This window comes from Acomys minous (genome assembly GCF_964271855.1).
Source record: "Acomys minous genome assembly, chromosome: 12".
In the NCBI taxonomy this organism is placed as follows: Eukaryota; Metazoa; Chordata; class Mammalia; order Rodentia; family Muridae; genus Acomys; species Acomys minous.
In genome coordinates this window covers 2,451,073-2,469,681 of record NC_140493.1, presented here as the reverse complement: position 1 = coordinate 2,469,681, position 18,609 = coordinate 2,451,073, and the positions used below count along the sequence as shown (strand labels likewise).

Below are 18,609 nucleotides of genomic sequence, written 5' to 3'. Positions count from 1 at the left end.
CCTGGAAGGTACGCGTGGATCAGTGCCTGACCCCAGATTTCCTGTACAACTGCTAAAGCTCTCCTAGTTCGCCGGCATCAATTCACACAGCAACAAGCAGACGTTTAAAAACCGCTAATCCAAAAAACCCGAGAGCACCGAGCAACCACCACGGCTCCCCTTGGGAGAAAGCTCAAGCGTTGTCCCTCAGCACCCGCAAACCATCCCTCCCCTCGGCCTCCCCACTCACTGACTTTCTGCTCCTCAAACTTGACCTTACTGGCCCCTACAGCCGGTCCCCTCTGCCCCGCTCCTTACCAAAAAGGCAGCCCCGCCCACTCCCTCCTCACAACCTCGCTTTATGTTGCCTCTCTCTTCCACAGGGCCCACCACATTCTGTGTCTGTTTTCCTCATCCACGTGCTTTGCACTCTGCCTCACTTCACAGCTCAGCTGGGTGAGCTCCTGACCTTGTCTGGCTCTGCGAGGCCAATGCAGTAAGCCTTGGAGGCACTCCACACTCCACACTTACACTGAACATCCAGCAAACGGACACATCCCTGAATATCAAGCCGGATGCTACTCCATTTGGCCGCCTCTGCCGGCTGAAAGGACTTCACCGAAACAGACCGGCTGCAAGCACCTGTATGCACCGTGTCCACGGAGACGCCTTGCCTGCGTGGGCAGTTTGTGGCCTCCCACAGCAATCTGAGCTGTCTGCTCTGCGCTGGGTGTTAGTCTAAGCTACCTTAGATGGCTTAGCTCGTGAACTTCAGAAGCCAGCTGGTGAAGTAGACACTACAATGTCATCAGCTTACAGGCAGATACACCAGAGGCCCCAGTTACTCTGTAAATGCAAGCACGTTGCAAGCCCTGGATTTAAATCACTACCACTAACAGGAGTGGCGTAGACTACTAAACAGCAAGCCGAGTTCATAAGAACTGCAGATGGGGCCAGGTGGTAGTGGCGCATGCCTTTAATCCCAGCACTCGGGAGGCAGAGGCAGGCGGATCACTGTGAGTTCGAGGCCATCCTGGCCTACAAAGTGAGTCCAGGACAGTCAAGGCTACACAGAGAAACCCTATCTCAAACCCCCCCCCCAAAAAAAAGAACTGCAGATGGGGCTGGAGAGATGGCTCAGAGGATAAGAACACTGACTGTTCTTCCAGAGGTCTGAGTTCAATTCCCAGTAACCACATGGTAGCTGAAAACCTTCTGTAATGGGACTGGATGCCCTCTTCTGGCCTGCAAGTGTATATGCAAGCAGAGCACTGTATACATAATAATAAATAAATAAATCTTAAGAAAAAAACTGCAGATGGGACAGAACAGAAGTTGACAGGGCACAGGGAAGAGCAGGGACTGTGAGGTGGAGCACTGGACCAGTCTAGTCAAGAGTAAAGGACAGGACAGGCATGGTGTCGCCGGCCTTTAGCCTCAGCACTCTGTGTTAGTGAGGGTTCTCAACCTTCCTGATGCTGCGACCTTGAATGCTGACCCCCAACCATAATTTTTTTTTTTTTTTTTTTTTTTTTTGGTTTTTCAAGACAGGGTTTCTCTGTGTAGCCCTGACTGTCCTAGACTCACTTTGTAGACCAGGCTGGCCTCAAACTCACAGTGATCCACCTGCCTCTGCCTCCCAAGTGCTGGGATTAGAGGCGTGCGCCACCATGCCTGGCTCCACAAGATTATTTTCATTGCTACTTCATAACTGTAATTCTGCTACTGTTACGAATTATAATGAAAGTCTCTTTGTTTTTCCAATGGTCTTAGGTGATCCTTGAGAAAGGGTCGTTCTACCCCCAAGGGGGTCATGAACCACAGGTTAAGAACTGCTGTTTGGGGCTGGGAAGATGGCTCAGACGTTAAGAGCACTGGCTGCTCTTCCAGAGGTCCTGAGTTCAATTCCCAGCAACCACGTGGTGGCTCACAAACATCTAGAATGAGATCTGGCGCCCTCTGCTGGTGAGCAGAGGAACAGGCAGGTAAAAAACACGGTATACAAAATAAACAAATAAATCTTTAAAAAAAAAAAAAAAAAAAAGAACCGCTGTTTTAGAGGAACTCGTAGAACGGCTGTCTGTCCAGGGCTCCAGCTAGTTCAGCAATGGCTGTCTACCATCAGTAGCTGTCCGGTCCATGAGGCTGGGTGCCTCCGCTGGTCTTTAGTATACACTGGGATCCCAAAGATGTATGCTCTAATTCCAGTAAGAGAATGGGCTTGCTAGCAAGAGCAGCAGGCAAAGAGAGCAAGCTTTCCTCCTCCTTCCGTGTCATTTTATGGGAGGCAGAGGCAGGCAGATTTCTGAGTTTGAGACCAGCCTGGTCTATAGAGTAGGTTTCAGGACAGCCAGGGCTACACAGAGAAATTGCCTTATGGGGGGAGGCGGGGGAAGAAAAGAGGAAAGAGCCAAGGCAGGGCGCAATAGCCCTGCAGGAGCAATAATTGCACTCCTACCTTGGGAATAGCGACAGCTCTCTAGCTGGACTCCAGACCTACTCAACACGAACAAACTCAATCGTGGTGTTGGAAGCCTGCCGCTGCCTGAGAATACTCACGTCAACGGTCTTGGAGGAGAACCTAGGCACACCATTTTCATTAGTTATTGGTTTATTTTTGGCTTGGTTTGGGTTTTATTTGAGACAGGGAAGTGCTTCATCTGCCGCCGCGGGCTACTGTGAGAATTAGAGCAAGGGTACCCAACACCAGAGCTGCCCTTTGGTCTTCTTTCCGCTGGGAGACTCCCCCAGGCAGTGGGCCTAGGGCTCCCAGGCATGGCTTCCTTCTTCACTTGGCCTAACTAGAACTCCAGGGCGTTTGCTGAGGAAATGCCCAGGTGAGGGGGAGGGACTGGGAAGCTGCAGGAGAGAGGTGAGGGGACAGCTGGAGTGGACACAGAGGGACCGCCTGTCAGAGTTCTTCAGTCTCCGCCTACCTATGATGTCACTGCTTACCTGCCACGGGGGGGATGGGGGGGTGGGGGTGGGGGGGTGGCCCTGCCCAGGGCCATAGAAAAGAATAAACCCTCCTCCTGGTCTCTCTATTCTCTCTCTCTCTTCTTACTATCCCTGTCTCTGTCTCTGTCTGTCTCTCTCTGGGGTACCCCTAAGCCTTTCCTTCTCCCCCCATGCTCATTTAATAAACTCCATAGAACATAATATCTGGTGCCTTAAATCTATCATTATCTTATTTTTCAATATAAAAGCTACAAACCCCATCAGTCTCCAGGATGCCTCTCCTGCCTTGTAACACAGTCTGACCTCAGACTCAGAATCCTCCTCAGCCTGGCTGGTCAGCAAGCTCCATCTCGGTTATTTTTTGTTCCTTGGTTTTGTTTGTTGTTTTGGTTTTTCGAGACAGTTTCTCTGTGTTATATAGCCTTGGCTGTCCCGGAACTCTCTTTGTAGACCAGGCTGGCCTCAAACTCAGTGATGTCCCCTGCCTGCCTCTGCCTTATGGTTTTTACACAGTATCTCTCACTGAATGAACCCAGAGCTCACTGACTGGCTCAGGGACCTGCCTCTCCACCCCACCCTCAGGCCCCGCTAGGATTACAATGTTACAGAGCCTGCTTCTCTCTTCACATTTGGTCCTTTGTTACTTATTGTGGGCGTGGCATAGCCTAGGTGGAGGTTAGAGAGCCTCTGCCCGCCTCTGTGGATTCAGGAGATCCACCTCAGGTCGCCACCAGACTCGTGCAAACACCTTTACCCACGGAGCCATCTTGCTGGCACCACTTTGGCTTTGGGGGAGACAGACACGGGGTCCTCACACCTTTGTGGCAGGCACTTTGCTGATGGAGCCATCTCCCCAGCCCTGGACCTCAGCTTCTTCTTCTATAAAAGGCAGTGGGAGACCTGGCCCACATTTCCGAGCAGGTTCCTGTGGAGGCCTGTGTGCACCTTTCCATCTTTGCAAGGACCTGGGTGGGTAGGAGGCACCGAAGTGCCTTGCTCCCCTCCCCCATGGCCCTGTCCCCCAGAATTTATAGATTCCTTGTTGTCCTGCACAAAGGCCTTCCTGGGGAGGGGGTGTAGCAGGAGAGGGGCCTGGGGAAGCAAGAAGTCAGAGGCTAATTAAAAGCCAGCCACTCCCGCAGCCCCTATAGAGACTGACTGGCCATGACAGTTCCAATGGCCTGGCTGCTGTGGCTCTCTCTGCTGGGCCCAGCATCCAGGTGAACCCGGTCGGTGCCTGTCTCTCCACCTCCCGTCCTGCGCCACCCCACCCCACCCCACACCCCCATGGTTCACCGTAACTTCAGCTCCCCTCTGTTAGTCCTGCACTTTCTGTGGGTGTTCTGAGGCCCTGAGAGGAAGGGTCCCCAAGACTCAGACTCTGGGAGATGGCCTCCTCCCCCACTCTGGCCTCAGGAGAGAGTGGGAGGCTGAGAGTGGCAGCCCTGACAGATGGTGCGCCATGTTAACAGATGACATGGAAAACAGAATCACTCAGCTGCTCGTCCCTGTCCTTTCCCCCCACCAAAAGAGGTGGCCTTCACGGTGAACTCAAAGCGGAAGGCTGCTGAGAAGACGGGAAGAAAAGCCTCGGCACGAATGCCACTCCTGTCATTCGCCCACCGGGTGAGGCCAGCCAGACCCCGGCGTCGCCTCAAGTCTGTGGAAACTTTTGCCTTGTCTTTCTCCCTGGCTTTTCTGAAGACAAGTGAATTTTTGTGTCTGTCAAACAGGCATTAAACAGGGCCTGGTGGCCCATGCCTAAAATCCCAAGACTCAGGAGGCCTTGTGAGTTGCACGCCAGACCCTATCTTAAAAATAAAAATAAGGTGTGTGGGGGAGGATGAACCAAACTATATATAAAAACGCAGTTAGGAAACCTGTTACTTTGTAAGCTCATTACAAAATAAAATTAGCATATGGAGAAAGAGGCCTTCGGCCAAAGTGCTGACTCCACAGGCATGAGAGAGTAACCTCTTCAGTCAGCAGAGGCCAGGAGAGTGGTCAGCTGGGGTTTGAGTTTGCAATCCTAGAGCTGGGACAAGAGCTCCGGGTCCTAGGCCTCACAGGCCAGCCTGCTTCCTGCTCCGTGGTAGGCTCCGGCCAGAGAGCGAGCCTGCCTCACAAAGCAAAGTGAACAGCCCCGGAGGTGCAACATTTGAGGTTGACTTCTGCTCCCCACATAAACCGACACATCCCATGCACGCATAAAACATTTTTTTTTTAATTTAAAAAAGAAATGGGGGAAAAATGGATGAAGTTCTAAAAACTGTGAAGGATCCTTGATGTAAATTAATAATTGCCAGCTCCCTAGTTGTTCATCACCTTAAATTTTTTTTTCTTTTGGGATTGATTTTTCATTTTAATTTTACTTAACTTGATTTATTTTTTTTTAAGATTTTATTTATTTATTATTATGTATACAATGCTCTGTCTGCATGTACACCTGCAGGCCAGAAGAGGGCATCAGATTACATTATAGATGGTTGTGAGCCACCATGTAGTTGCTGGAAATTGAACTCAGAACTTTTGGAAGAGCAGGCGGTGCTCTTAACCACTGAGTCATCTCTCCAGCCCTTTATTTTTTATTTTCTGTATTTGGGTGTTTTGCTAGAATATGTCTGTGTATCGCATGTGTGGCTTGGTGCCCACAGAGCTCAGAAAAGGGCATCATATCCCCTGCAACTGGAGTTATAAATGGTTGTGAGCTGCCATGTGGGTGCTGGGAACTGAACATGGGTCTTCTGGAAGAACAGGCAGTGCTGCTAACCACTGAGCTGTCTCTCCAGCCCAAGAATAGAACTTTCTTTTTCTTTTTTGTTTTTCGAGACAGGGTTTCTCTGTGTAGCCTTGGCTGTCCTAGACTCACTTTGTAGACCAGGCTGGCCTCGAACTCACAGGGATTAAAGGTGTGAGCCACCACCGCTCGGCTATGAATAGAACTTTGATAAACAACTTGCTTTTCAGTTGTGGACTGAAGCGATGGCTCAGTGGTTAAGAGTGAATATTGTAAACGGGGCGTGGTGGCGCACACCTTTAATCCCAGCACTCAGAGGCAGAGGCAGGTGGATCACTGTGAGTTCAAGGCCAGCCTGGTCTACAAAGGGAGTCCAGGACAGCCAAGGCTACACAGAGAAACCCTGTCTCAAAAAACAAAACAAATAACCATTGAGATGTAATATGAATAAATTAATAAAATAAAAAAATTTTAAAAAGAGTGAATATTGATTTTCCTCAGAGCCAGATGCTTCTGCCTGATCCAGCTTCCTATTCTGGTCTCCAAGAGCACACACCCACGCATGTAATTAAAATAAAAATAAATCTTTAATATTTTTGTACATTTATTGTGTTTGAACATGTGCCTTGGTGAGTTTGTGTGTGTGTGTGTGTGTGTGTGTGTGTGTGTGTGTGTGTGTGTGCATGTGACACAGATCATGTGTGATAGTCTCAGGACAACTTGCAAGAATTGCTTTTTCTCCTCCCACTTTGTGGATCCCGGGAATTAAAGGCAGGCAGACACCCTTAGCCGCTGAGCCATCTCACTGACCTTTGAAACTCACTTTTAGTGTCTTGGGTCCTGGAGCCCAGCTGAAATGAGGATGAGGAGAAAGGGTCTGCCCACTGAGCAGAGGACACCCTTCAGTGACATCTGTGGAGAATGCTGGATGGATGGAGGGGATCGCGTGGAATGTGCTGAAGGACGGAGCTGCAGCCTCCAGCACGCAGGCTAGGGAGCGGCCGTGAGCCTCGTGAGGCCAGCTGTCCTGAGAAGGGGCTTTCACAGGATCCCTTGGTGGGTGACAGGGCTTTCTTATTCCTAAGATTCCTGCTATGTGGGTCCTGAAGACGCTCGCCCTGAACGCCCGTCAGCCTGGCCTTGAGCTAAGCAGGGTCCTGAGAGACTCCTGCTGAAGGATTTGTCTCAGGTGCAGTACAATGGCACCGAGGACCTCTCTATCTGAACTTCACCCATGACCCTTGTTCCTACCCACACCCCAGGGCCGTCACCCATGCAGGGTGGGCTGATCAGAGCCTGCCCTAAATCAATCCCAGACTTCCCTGGCCAGCCCTGAGTTATGAGCTGTTAGCATTGTGATGTAGATCGTGGTTGGGGAGTAGGGGGCATGACCTTTGGCAGATCACACTGGACCCCCAGAAGGGGCCGGAGCTGGGGTCAGAGGCCGCCCCCTCCACTCTCTGCCCCACCCTGCTAGGTCCCGTCCCTTGCCTAATATTTAAACTGGGTGAGGCCGTTTTTGTACCGACCTGTGGCCCCGGCGGAGTTGGAGTCTGCCGTGAAGTCTATCTATAGGCCGCCCCTGGGAAAAGCCCTCTGAAGAGAGAAACCGGATGTGGTGAGCCCGGTTTTGTTGCTTGATGGAGCGTGTGTTCCAAACCACACTCAGCTGCTTCCTCGGGTGCCTTGTTGTAGAATTGCGTCTACACCCCTGCCGCCGCCCATCCCCCCCGCCCAAAGCAGACCTCTGATTGGATCCTTTAAGCAGACACGTGAAAGCATCCCAGGGCAGAGGGAGGAAGGATCCAGCCGGGCAAACACCAAGACTCCAGCCGGCGTTCTCCGGGCTTAGCAGAGGGGACTAGATGGCTGGAGAGGTGGAAAGAGGCAGCGAGTGACATCAGAGAAACCTGAAGGAGAAGACACTGAGCTCTCTCCCTCTGCCCCCCTCCATCCCTCCACCCCCACCCCCCACCCCGACCCCCCACCCCGCTTCTCAGTTTTTCAGGGCTGAGGATCCAACCCAGGTTGTTACACACGCTGGGAAAGTGCTGTCCCAGGGAGCCACCCTCCCACCCTGGCTTGAGGAAGCATGGGAGCTGAGACAGTGTGGAGGGCTGGAGAGACGGCTTAGCAGAAAACAGCGCTCGCTGCCCTTTCAGAGAACCCAAGTTCCAATCTCTGGATTGCTCACATTGTTGTTGGGATCCAACACCCTCTTCTGACCTCTGTGAGTACCTGCACATACATGTGGAACATGCACACACACACACACACACACACACACACAGAGAGAGAGAGAGAGAGAGAGAGAGAGAGAGAGAGAGAGAGAGAGAGAGAGAGAGAGAGTGTCTTGGGGCTGGTCAGACGGCTCAGTGGTTAGACGCACTTGGCGCTCCTGCAGAGGAGCTGAGGGTTTGCTTCCCAGCACGCACATAGCGGCTCCCGGCCCTCCGGTTCCTGTACCCTCCTCTGATTTCTACAGACACCAGATGCACATGAGGTGACATGCATACTTTCAGGCAGAACACTCATGCACATAAAATAAAATAAATAAATCTAAACAACGTTTTCCATTAGAACGAGGGGAGAGAGAGACAGAAAGGCTTACTCTGTAGCCCAGGCTGGCCTTGGACTCCCAGCAGCCCTCCTGCCTCAGCCTTCTGAGTGCTGGGATCACAGACACACCATTCCTGGCCTGCTCTCAGCCTTTAGATGAGATCCCCCCCTTCTTCCCAACATATGGCATTAGTAAAAATGAAGCTGAAGAAAAATTGGTATGAAAAGTTAGGTAAACTCCCGTCAGAACCAACAGTGAAAAGACCTTGTAACACTCATTAATTTTGATCCTCTAGGCCACCATACAGAAGCTCCATTAACGTCAACTTGGCCCATGTTTGAATGAACGGGTATCGCCTGGGGCGTTATCCATTTACCCATGGACCAGCGCCCCTCGTCCCACTGTCTCTGTCAATGGAGACACGCACAGGCAGGGCCGGGAAGGGCATGGAGCCAGGCAGCAAGCAGCTTCCCAGAGAAAGGAAACCTGCTCAGGACACAGAAGGTTCCCTCACCGACCTCTGGGTATGCAGCCAGGCTGGCTAACTCAGACCCCTGGAAACAACTCACCGGATCTTTGCGCTTTAGGGCAGGAATGGGCGCTCGGCGCGCTGCACCCGCGCACCTGCCCCGCCGACCTGAGAGTTCTCTGCAGCAGACCTGGGAACCTGGAGCCGCACGGTGGCCTGCGAGGCTCAGGAGCGCCTGCTGTCCCTGCTCGTGGCTGCCCCCTGGTGGTTGGACAAGGGCCTCACAGAAACAGAATGCTTGCTGGAGGCAGCGGAGGACTGAAGAAAATGAAAAAGCCAATTTCTTTTCACTAGCTAAGTGTCCCTGAAGCATCTCGGTTGGTTTACTTGTCCTTCAATGGTGACTTGCATACAACCATTGCTCTTTGGGCCTAGAAGAAATGGGCAGAGAGCTCCTGTCGGCTGGACTGTTAACACTGTTGGATGCCAAGTGGCAGACGTCCAACATGAGAAAAAAAAAAAAAAAGGCCAAGGGCATTCCCACAAGTGCCCTGCGGCATGCGTGGTCACACAAAGCACAGACACATAAGAATTAACTAACTAGCTGGAGAGATGGCTCAGAGGTTCAGAGCACCGGCTGCTCTTCCGAAGGTCCTGAGTTCAATTCCCAGCAACCACATGGTAGCTCACAACCACCTGTAGTGAGATCTGGTGCCTTCTTGTGGTGGGCAGGCACATGTGTGGGTAGAATACTGTGTAAATAATAAATAAATCTTTAAAAAAAAGAATTAACTAACTAAATATGTCATTTAAAAAAAGATTTTATTATTATGTACACATTGCTCTGCCCACATGTACCCCTGCATGCCAGAAGAGGGCATCAGATCTCATTATAGATGGTTGTGAGCCACCATGTGGTTGCTGGGAATTGAACTCAGGACCTCTGGAAGAGCAGTCAGTGCTCTTAACCACATGTGACCTTGGAGTTCCCTTTCATACTTCGCGCCGTGTTGCCAAACCGTGGTGGTGGGGATGCCATCTTGATATTGTTGCTCTGGCTATATAATGGGGTGGGTTCTCCACATTTTAGAGTGTTTTTAAAAATGGATGTTTATTTTCTTACATATCTTACATATGTATGTTTCTTACATACATGCAAGTCAGATTGCTGAATTCTTTTAAAGCTTTAAAAATGACATATTTAGCCGGGCTGTGGTGGCGGACACCTGGCAGAGGCAGGCGGATCACTGTGAGTTTGAGGCCAGCCTGGTCTACAAAGGGAGTCTAGGACAGCCAAGGCTGTACAGAGAAACCCTGTCTCGAAAAAACAAAAATCAGAAAAACAACAAAAAAGACAAAACAAAAAGATATTTAAGGGCTGGAGAGATGGCTCAGAGGTTAAGTGGCACCAGAAATTAGGAGAGAGAACCGCTTACTTAGTCCGTGGTGGACTCAGTCAGTGAAGAAAAGCCAGGTCAGAGGTATTCCTCAGCTTGGGGAGCCTTAACAAAACGCAGAAGCAACTGTTCAGAGGGCAGGAGTCCAGAGTCGGGAGGGCGGGTGGGCGTGGTTTCTGGTGAGAGATCTCACCCTGGCTTGGAGACTCCTCACTGTGTCCCCAGCGACCTTTTCTAGTGCAGGCTTAGGGTGCACCAGATCTCCTTCCTTCTTAGTAAAGGCAGTCATCCTCTTAGTTCTCTGCCCCGCCCCCTTACTGTCCTCACTAATATCTGGGGTGCGGGGAGTGGAACCAAGGACTTACGCACGCCGGGCAGCACCCTGTAGCTGCATCCAGCCCGCCACACTTCCGGTGTCTATGATCTTTCACGATGACTTTTTTTTCATACGTATGCATCACTGTCCTTTGCTGTTGTCAGCAGCTACCGCTGCTGTAACTGCTTAGCGCCCAACCCCCGCTGCCCCCCAGCTTCTTCTCAAGCGGCTCCCCTCTGCTCTCATGTCATAGACCTAAATCCAGGTCCACAAGTGAAGGAAAGCACCGAGCCAGGTGTGGTGGCGCACGCCTTTAATCCCGGCACTTGGGAGGCAGAGGCAGGTGGATGACAGCCAAGGCTACACAGAGAAACCCTGTCTCCAAAAACCAAAAAAAGAAAAGAAAAGAAAAGAAAAAAAAAGCCCCAATACTCTGCTTTAGGCACCTTCTGTTCCCTAATGTACCCATCTGTCTTCATTTCATATATTTTTTTTAATGAATATAGATTCTACACTTGAGGGGGGGGAAACACTCAATATTTGTCTAAATCTGAGTTATTCCACTTAACATGATTGTCTCAGTTGCATCCATTTTACCAAACTGAGTAAAACTCCATTGTATATAAAGCACATTTTCTTTACCCATCTATCTGTTTGTAAGCATTTAGGCTGCTCCATGCTGTGGCGTTGTGAGCAGTTTTCAAGTGAGCATGGGTCTAGGCATGCTGCCTCCCGCATGTGCCCAGGGTGGCAGAGCTGCGGTGTCTGAGAGGTTTTGTTTCAGTTTTTTTGAGGAACCCACGCGATGATCCTTACCATACCGGCTTCACTAGTTTTCCTTCCCCGAGCAGAGACTGAGGCCCCTCCTCACATCCTAACCAGCTTCATATTCTCTCTCTCTCTCTCTCTCTCTCTCTCTCTCTCTCTCTCTCTTCCTCCCTCCCTCCCTCCCTCCCTTTTTTCTTTTCCTTTTTGGTTTTTCTGAAGACAGGGTCTCTCTGTGTCATGCTGGCTGCCCTGGAACTCACTCTGTAGAGCAGGCTGGCCTAGAACTCAGAGATCTGCCTGCTTCTACTGTTCCGACACTGACACAGGTGAAATGTAATTTTAGTTTGCGTTTCCCTGATGGCTGAGAGCTCATTTGCTCACTTATCGACTGGTTGACTTGGGTTCTGTGTGATTCATTTGTTGAGTTCTTTATAGATTCTCTATCTCAAGCCCCTCTTAAACACGGAGCTGGGGAAGATCTTTCCCACGATGGAGACCTCCCTTTACTCCGCTGTTTCTTTTGCTGTGCTGAAGCTTTTGTTGTTGTTGTTGTATTTTTTTGAGACAGAGTTTCCCTTTGTAGCCTTGCCTGTCCTAGACTTGCTTTGTAGACCAGGCTGGCCTCGAACTCACAGAGATCCGCCTGCCTCTGCCTCCCGAGTGCTGGGATTACCACGCCCGGCTTGTGGTGAAACTTTTTAAACTGGAGTCTGCTCATCAGCCGTGTGATTATTTCCTGGCTGGGTTTGGTTTCTGTTTTGTTTCTTTTTTCTTTTGTTTTTGTTTTTGATTTGTTTTGAGACAAAGTCGTATTGTATGTCCCCGGTTGGCCTGTTACTCCCTGGATAAATCAAGCTGGTCTCAAACTCACGGAGATCTACCTGCCTCTGTTTTGTTTTGTTGGTTGTTCAAGACAGGGTTTCTCTGTGTAGTCCTGGCTGTCCTGGTCTTGCTTTGTAGACGAGGCTGCCCTTGAAGTCACAGAGATCCTTGAGTGCTGGCATTAAAGGAGTGTGCCACTGCACCAGGCAAAGAATTTAACCTTATCCGGGGCCTGGAGAGATGGCTCAGAGGTTAAGAGCACTGGCTGCTCTTCCAAGGGTCCTGAGTTCAATTCCCAGCAACCACATGGTGGCTCACAGGCATCTACAATGAGATCTGGCACCTTCTGCTGGCCTGGAGGCTTGTTCCCCACCCTTGCCACAGACTCCTGTTTCCTGACCTCCCCCCCAACCCCCTCACCCCCCCACCCCCCACCCCCACTGTGGTGGACTGTGTCCTAGAAGTGTGAGCCAAATTAAGCCATTCCGTAAGGTGCATGCTGAATGTGGTGGGTGCACACCCACCCACGCGCGCATCCATGGGAGTCCACGCAGCAGGGAGACCGTGAGGGCAGGGTAAAGACGGCCCTGGTGTTAGGACAGCAAACGTTTGTTCCCATCCACCCGAGTTCACCAGCCGAGCCAGTGTTGCACAGTCGGACGTAGCTCAAAGGAAGCTATTGATAAGGATGTGTCAGTGATCAGAGGTGTCTGCCCTGCAACCGCGTAGACACCTGCCAAGTGCTGCATAGATTTCCACTAGGCCCCGGGGCCATCCGACGATCCCTTAACCAGTGCCAGTAGCTCGTTATTCCTGAAAAGTGTATGTGTGTGGAAAAACAAAACTGTTTGCTAAGCCACACGCATCCATTAGCGTGCAGTGGCAGACAGAAGAAATACCTCTGACTATTCAAACAGAGAAGCCTGGAGAAGCAGGCCCCGGGGCCCTCCAGCTTTGGCAGTCACATGACCTCTGCCTGTGATTGAGAAACCCACAGCGGCTACTGCAGGAAGAGACTTCCAGAGCCCGGCTGTGCTGCTGCGGTCTGTCTCAGACAGGCTGCTGTTTCTACACAGTTCTGCTCCAGATTTACTTCCACAACGTAAAGCCCAGCGCCTCAGCCCCGGGGAGGCTGCGGAGTGCTCGCTCACTCGGCTTTCCAGCTTTGGCAGTCCCGCAGGAAGGCTGCCAGCGGCCGGGGTGAAGTCTGAGTCATGCCCAGACAGAACCCCTTACTCTCCAGGCCAGCCTCACCCCATCACGATCCTAACTGCCGCATTGTGACGTCACTGTAGCGGACTGGTGAGATGGCTCAGAGGTTAAGCGAACTGTCTGCTCCACAAAAGATCCTGAGTTCAATTCCCAGCGACCACATGGTGGTTCACAACCATCTATAATGTGATCTGGAGCCCTCTTCCGGCCTGCATGCACTGTATACATAGTAATAAATAAATTTAAAAAAAAAGAAGTTCTGTAGCACAATTACTAACTTTTTAAAGTTGCTGGGCGTGGTGGCGCACACCTTCAGTCTCAGAACTTAGGAGGCAGGGGCAGGCGGATCTCTGTGAGTTCAAGACCTGCCTGGTCTACAGAGTGAGTTCCAGGACAGTCATGGCTACACAGTGTAAATGTATCTTTTACTCTCCTGGCCTCTTTCTGCTAACCTAGGCCTAGTCCTGGAAGCTTCTAGCCTCCATACAATCTAACCTAGGCCTAGAATGTTTTCAGCCTCTGAGACTCACTGCTTAATGAGCTCACCCTTACTTGTTCTTTCTGAGCTCTGGGCTGCTGGTTCAACTCAGCTGTTCTGGCTCTAGCTCCTCCCCCAGCTGACTTGTTTAACCCGGCTTCTCTCTCAGCCTCTGAATTGCTCTGCTTGGCCTCAAACTAACTCAGCAACCCGCTAATCTCCTGGCTTCTTCTCATTTTCTGGCTCATTCCATCTTCACCTGAGTTCTCTCTCTCTGCAACCCGTCTCTCTATTACTGTGCTGTAAAACTGCCTCTTAGGTAGCTTCCCTTTCCTCTCTCTTCTCCTGAGAGTTGGGCGTATCCTATTCTGTCAAATCTTCTCTGATTTGTCACCTTTTCTGACACTCAATTAGATATCACTTTCCAACATGGGTGCTTCCTTCTACAAACTGACTTTACCTCCATTGTTTGAGATTAAAGGCGTGCACCACCACACCTGGGCCTGAGCTTTTCTTTACCTGATACTTGCTCTATACCAGGCTGGCCTTGAACTCAGATCTGCTTGCCTCTGTCTCCTGGATTAAAGGCGTGTTTGTATTCCAGCTGGATCACACAGACCTAGAAGACCTTTGGATGTGATCTGTTGCCAGAGCAGCCATGTTCTGAATTAGCATTCCTCTACAACACAGTGAGAACCTGTCTCAAACAAACAAACAAACGAAATACAAGTCAGGTGTGGTGCTGCACACCTGTGGTCCCAGCCCTTGGGAGGCTGAGGCACAGGTATCATGACTTCAAGAACAGTCTGGGCTACATGGTGATTTCCAGGACATCCTGGGCCACGTGAGAGAGTTTCTCAAAACAAAAGACCAATACAACAAACAGAAGAAGCCAAATAATAACAAAATACAGATCAACATGTTTTTAATGAGGTATACATGTTCAGTGATTACTACATTAGCACCAGTGGATAAAGAGGAGGGGAAAGCTGCACAGGGACCTGAATGTGAGAGGAAAACAAGATGAAGCCACAAAGCAGAGCCCTGCCCCCCTCGCCCCTGCCCCCCTCACCCCAATGTGGAGCGTGCTCCAATCTGAGCTCCAAGTTGCTCAACTTACTAACTTTAAAAATGGCAGTATGATGTAAACTGAATAAATAAGCTTAAAAAATATGACAGTACAAATTTACTACTTTAGTTCATCATTTAAATATGCTATATTCTACTTACCATTTTAACTCTATTAAGTTTAATTTTCATAATTTTCATACTCCCAACTTAAAATTTCTTTAAGTTTTTTTTAATGTTTCTCTTTACAGACGCTTTTCTGTTTGTTGTTTGTTGTTGTTTTGGAGTTTTGTTTTTGGTTTGTTTTTGTTTCTGTTTTTGTTTTGCCAGCGTGTGTCTGTGGACCTGACCAGGTATGCAGTACCTGAAGAAGCCAGAAGAGGGCACCAGATCCCTGGCGTTACAGACAGCCGTGAGCTGCCCAGTGGGTGCTGGGAGCTGAACCACAGTCCTTTGGACGAGGAGCCAGCGCTCTTTAATTCCCAACCGGCTCTCCAGCCTCCTGACAACTCCTTATGTCTTGATTTCCTTGGGTAAACCCTGGAGCCCGGCCTCCCGTTCATCTTTATTGAATACTCACACCTTCCCCCACACCACAGCCATGCCCTCTTCCCTAAATCTGCCCCTCTGAAGTGGCTGTGCCGCTGGGTGCCCAGACCCTTGTAATGTTTCTCTTGCAAGGCCACGGCTAAGTGCGGCTGAGATCCCGCGCATGCGCGTTAAAGGTGAGAATGATGGGCCCAGGTAGATCTCCGAGCAGGGATTGGGCAACAGCACCCTCTAGGCTCTCAATCCCTTCCTAACCCGCTTGACCCAGCTCAGCCCAAGGAGTTTACCACAGCTTTCTGCGGGCGCAGCCATCTGTCACCTGGTGACGGACAGTCCGTCAGCTTTTGAGGTGTGGGGGTGCCCTGAGCCACAGGCTGGGCCCCTGCCGTCATGGCCTTTGGAGACCCTTAGAGCCCCAGGTAAGGTTGGGGAAGGGGAAAGTGGCAATCTCTGTCATGAGCCTCCTTGAGGACCTGGCCTGCAGTAAGAGGCCTTGGCTGCCTTCCGTCGCAGTTGCCACCAGTGCCCCGTGAGAGGACTAGCTATGTCTGAGGGACGGTCCTGCCCCAGCAATGAGACCCCTACCCTTGGCTGCAATTTGAAGACGTTGTACTGGGCCTGTGTCCACAATGACCCCGCTGAACTCCAAGCCAGGCTGGACGTCGGGATCTCCCCAGAGGAGGCCTCCGAGGCGGACAGCAATGGGAGGGTGAGATGCCCCAGGACTTAGCAGAGCAGCCACCCACGGCTCCTCAGAGAGTTCTAGAGCCCGTTCCCACCCTAGATGGGTGAGAACCATCTTCATGGGGGTTCGGACAGGCTCTGAGAAAGTGAGGATTTAGAAGACACGGGGTGACGGGGTGTCCCAAGGAGAACTTAGCGGAAAGTGTGGGGTAGTGGGAGGAGTGGGGGGGGGGGGTCCAAGCTGCTCTGTCCCCAGACAGGCCTGCTGGTTGCATGCTACCACGGCTTCGGTACCATTGTGGCTCTGCTCAGCCGCTGCCCTTTCCTGGATGTGAACCAACAGGACAAAGACGGGAATACGGCCCTCATGCTGGCTGCACAAGCAGGTGTGAGACACAGCACCCCCGCCCCCACCCCCGCCCCAGCCATCAGGGCCACAGCCCCACCCACGCCTTGCACAAGGATCTCTCCCTGGCCAAGCCTCATCATCTGGGTACCTGGGAAGGCCAGCTCTGCGGTCCTCTCTCCGCAGGTCACGTGCGGGTGCTGGCTCTCCTGCTCCATTACTTTGCTGGGCTGGACCTGGAGCGCAGGGACCAGCGGGGCCTCACGGCTCTGATGAAGGCTGCCATTCGGGACCGGTCCGAGTGCGTGGTCGCCCTCCTGATGGCAGGTGTGCAGCCCCACTACCAGCCCACCAGATACCACTTAGCTACAGCAAGAACAGTGGAAATGGGACACGTCCTGGGAGGAGTAGACCCTTCCGCCGTCTTCGGGTGAAGCTAGCCATAGCTCGGCTTACGGAGGCCCCAGCTAAGAGGGCAGACGCTTAGGAGAGAAGCTGTGGCGGGAGGCGGTACCTAAAACCAGACTCCTGGTTTCTGGCCTCACCGCTGCCGAGACCCAGACGGAGACATACGGCCACAGCACAGTGAAGGCTGCCGGGTGGGGCAGCCGTGAGGACTGACTCCGGGCCCGTAGGCAGAGTTTGGTTGCGGATGGAGCATTTTGTGAAGGACCTCTGCTCGCTGTGTCTGTGGAGTTGTGGGGGCCCTCACTATTCCCTGAGGTGGCTGACAATGCCCTCTGCTGGTCTCTCTGAGGGATCCTTGCCTTAGCTTTTCCCTTCCCAAGCCCAGAGGGTATGTCGGGAGGAAGGGCACCCTCTATCTTTCTCCTTTCATAGTGACTGCGGGCACTCCGGTCCCAGAGAGAGGGGCAAGCTAATGAAGCAGCAAAGTGGGCGGGGTCAGCAACAGGACACCCGCGCCCGGCGCCCACGCAGCTGCGGCTTGAGCTACCTGTGCTCTACTCTGCTCAGGTGGCCCTAGAGACAATCAGAGACCCCGTGGGCTCTCTGTAAGGCTCCCTCGTCCTGACTTTACACAGAAGGCCACAGCCCTGGGCTTCCAGTCCGGGGAGCTGTTTTGAGTCAAGCTTAAATCATCCCCCACTGCTGATAAATGAGCCTTTGTACAAACTATGGCTCCCTTAACCCACCCCTGTCACACCGGGCCACTTGCAGGTGCCGACCTGAGCTCAGTGGATCCTGTCCGGGGCAAGACGGCCTTGGAGTGGGCCGTTCTGACTGACAGCTTTGACACTGTGCGGAAGATCCGGCAGCTGCTGAAGAGACCCCTGGTAGAGCAGCTCAGCCTGCAGTACCAGCCGGAGTGGCCAGCCTTGGCCCAGCTTGTGGCCCAGGCCCAGACCCAGGCTGCCCCACCCCTCCTAGAAAGGCTACAAGCTAGCCTGAGCCTCTCTTTTGCTCAGTCTCCACAGGAAGGGGGTGTCCTGGACCACTTTGTGACTGTCACCACCAGCTTGGCCAGTCCCTTTCTCACCACTGCCTGCCACACACTGTGCCCTGATCACCCACCCATGCTGGGCACTCGAGGCAAGTCAGTGCCGGAGCTGTTGGGTACTACCCCTCCCCCTCCCCCAGCACCCTGTCTTCCACAAGCAGTCCCTAGTCCCCAGGTCTTAGCCCCCTACCAGAGCCCTCAGAGCATGCTCTCCCAGTGGCTACAGTCCAGGGACAGTACCACTAGCAGGTCCCAAGTCCCCAAGATCCTCCTGTCTAAAGCGCCCTCCCCCCCTACCCAGTACGACTTGATACTGAGGCCTGCAGGGCAGCGAAGCCTGGCTCTTCCTGTCTGGAGATACCAGGAGAGGAAGAAGGAGGAACAAGCAAAGAACCGTGGGTAGGTGGGCTAGGCCAAGCTAATGGCGAGTGCGGGGCCTCTCTGTGCTCCCCAGCTGTCTGCCTGCAGGTTGTCCACAGTCGCCGTGGCTACCGTGGCTGCCGTGGTTACGGTGTTTTGCCCATACACTGTATGCTGTATGGTACATCACACAGCAGGAGAAGCAAACTGTCCCCACGTGCGATCCACAGTCTTGTCAAGTAAATGACTGAAGGCAGAAAAGCGTCATGCCCTTTCTCCCTCCCCTGCTCATCAGCTCATCCTTATCCTCAACTTGTTGTGACTTAGAATTACAGGAGAGACTCTCCTGGGGAGGCCTGAGGAGGGAGTGAGGAGCATCACCCAACTAACTAGGACCCCAAACTGAGTGGCAGAAGGGTGGCAGCCCAGGCACGACCCCCAACCCCC

The 18,609-nt window shown here is 52.1% G+C and overlaps 1 protein-coding gene and 1 long non-coding RNA gene across 2 annotated transcripts; both read left to right on the top strand.

Moving 5' to 3' along the window:
- Nucleotides 1-6,047: 6,047 nt before the first annotated feature.
- Nucleotides 6,048-8,809, top strand: LOC311579311. Its single transcript, XR_014773116.1, has 3 exons — nt 6,048-7,292; nt 7,675-7,904; nt 8,530-8,809. It is a non-coding gene; the product is annotated as an uncharacterized lncRNA (long non-coding RNA).
- Nucleotides 8,810-15,257: 6,448 nt separating this feature from the next.
- Nucleotides 15,258-18,205, top strand: ANKRD33 (ankyrin repeat domain 33; the record flags this gene model as incomplete). Its single annotated transcript, XM_084748749.1, has 4 exons — nt 15,258-16,022; nt 16,254-16,383; nt 16,530-16,670; nt 17,523-18,205. Exons 1-4 carry the CDS (start codon nt 15,858-15,860, stop codon nt 18,203-18,205), a joined length of 1,119 nt encoding a protein of 372 aa, XP_084604875.1. The 5' UTR covers nt 15,258-15,857.
- Nucleotides 18,206-18,609: the final 404 nt, after the last annotated feature.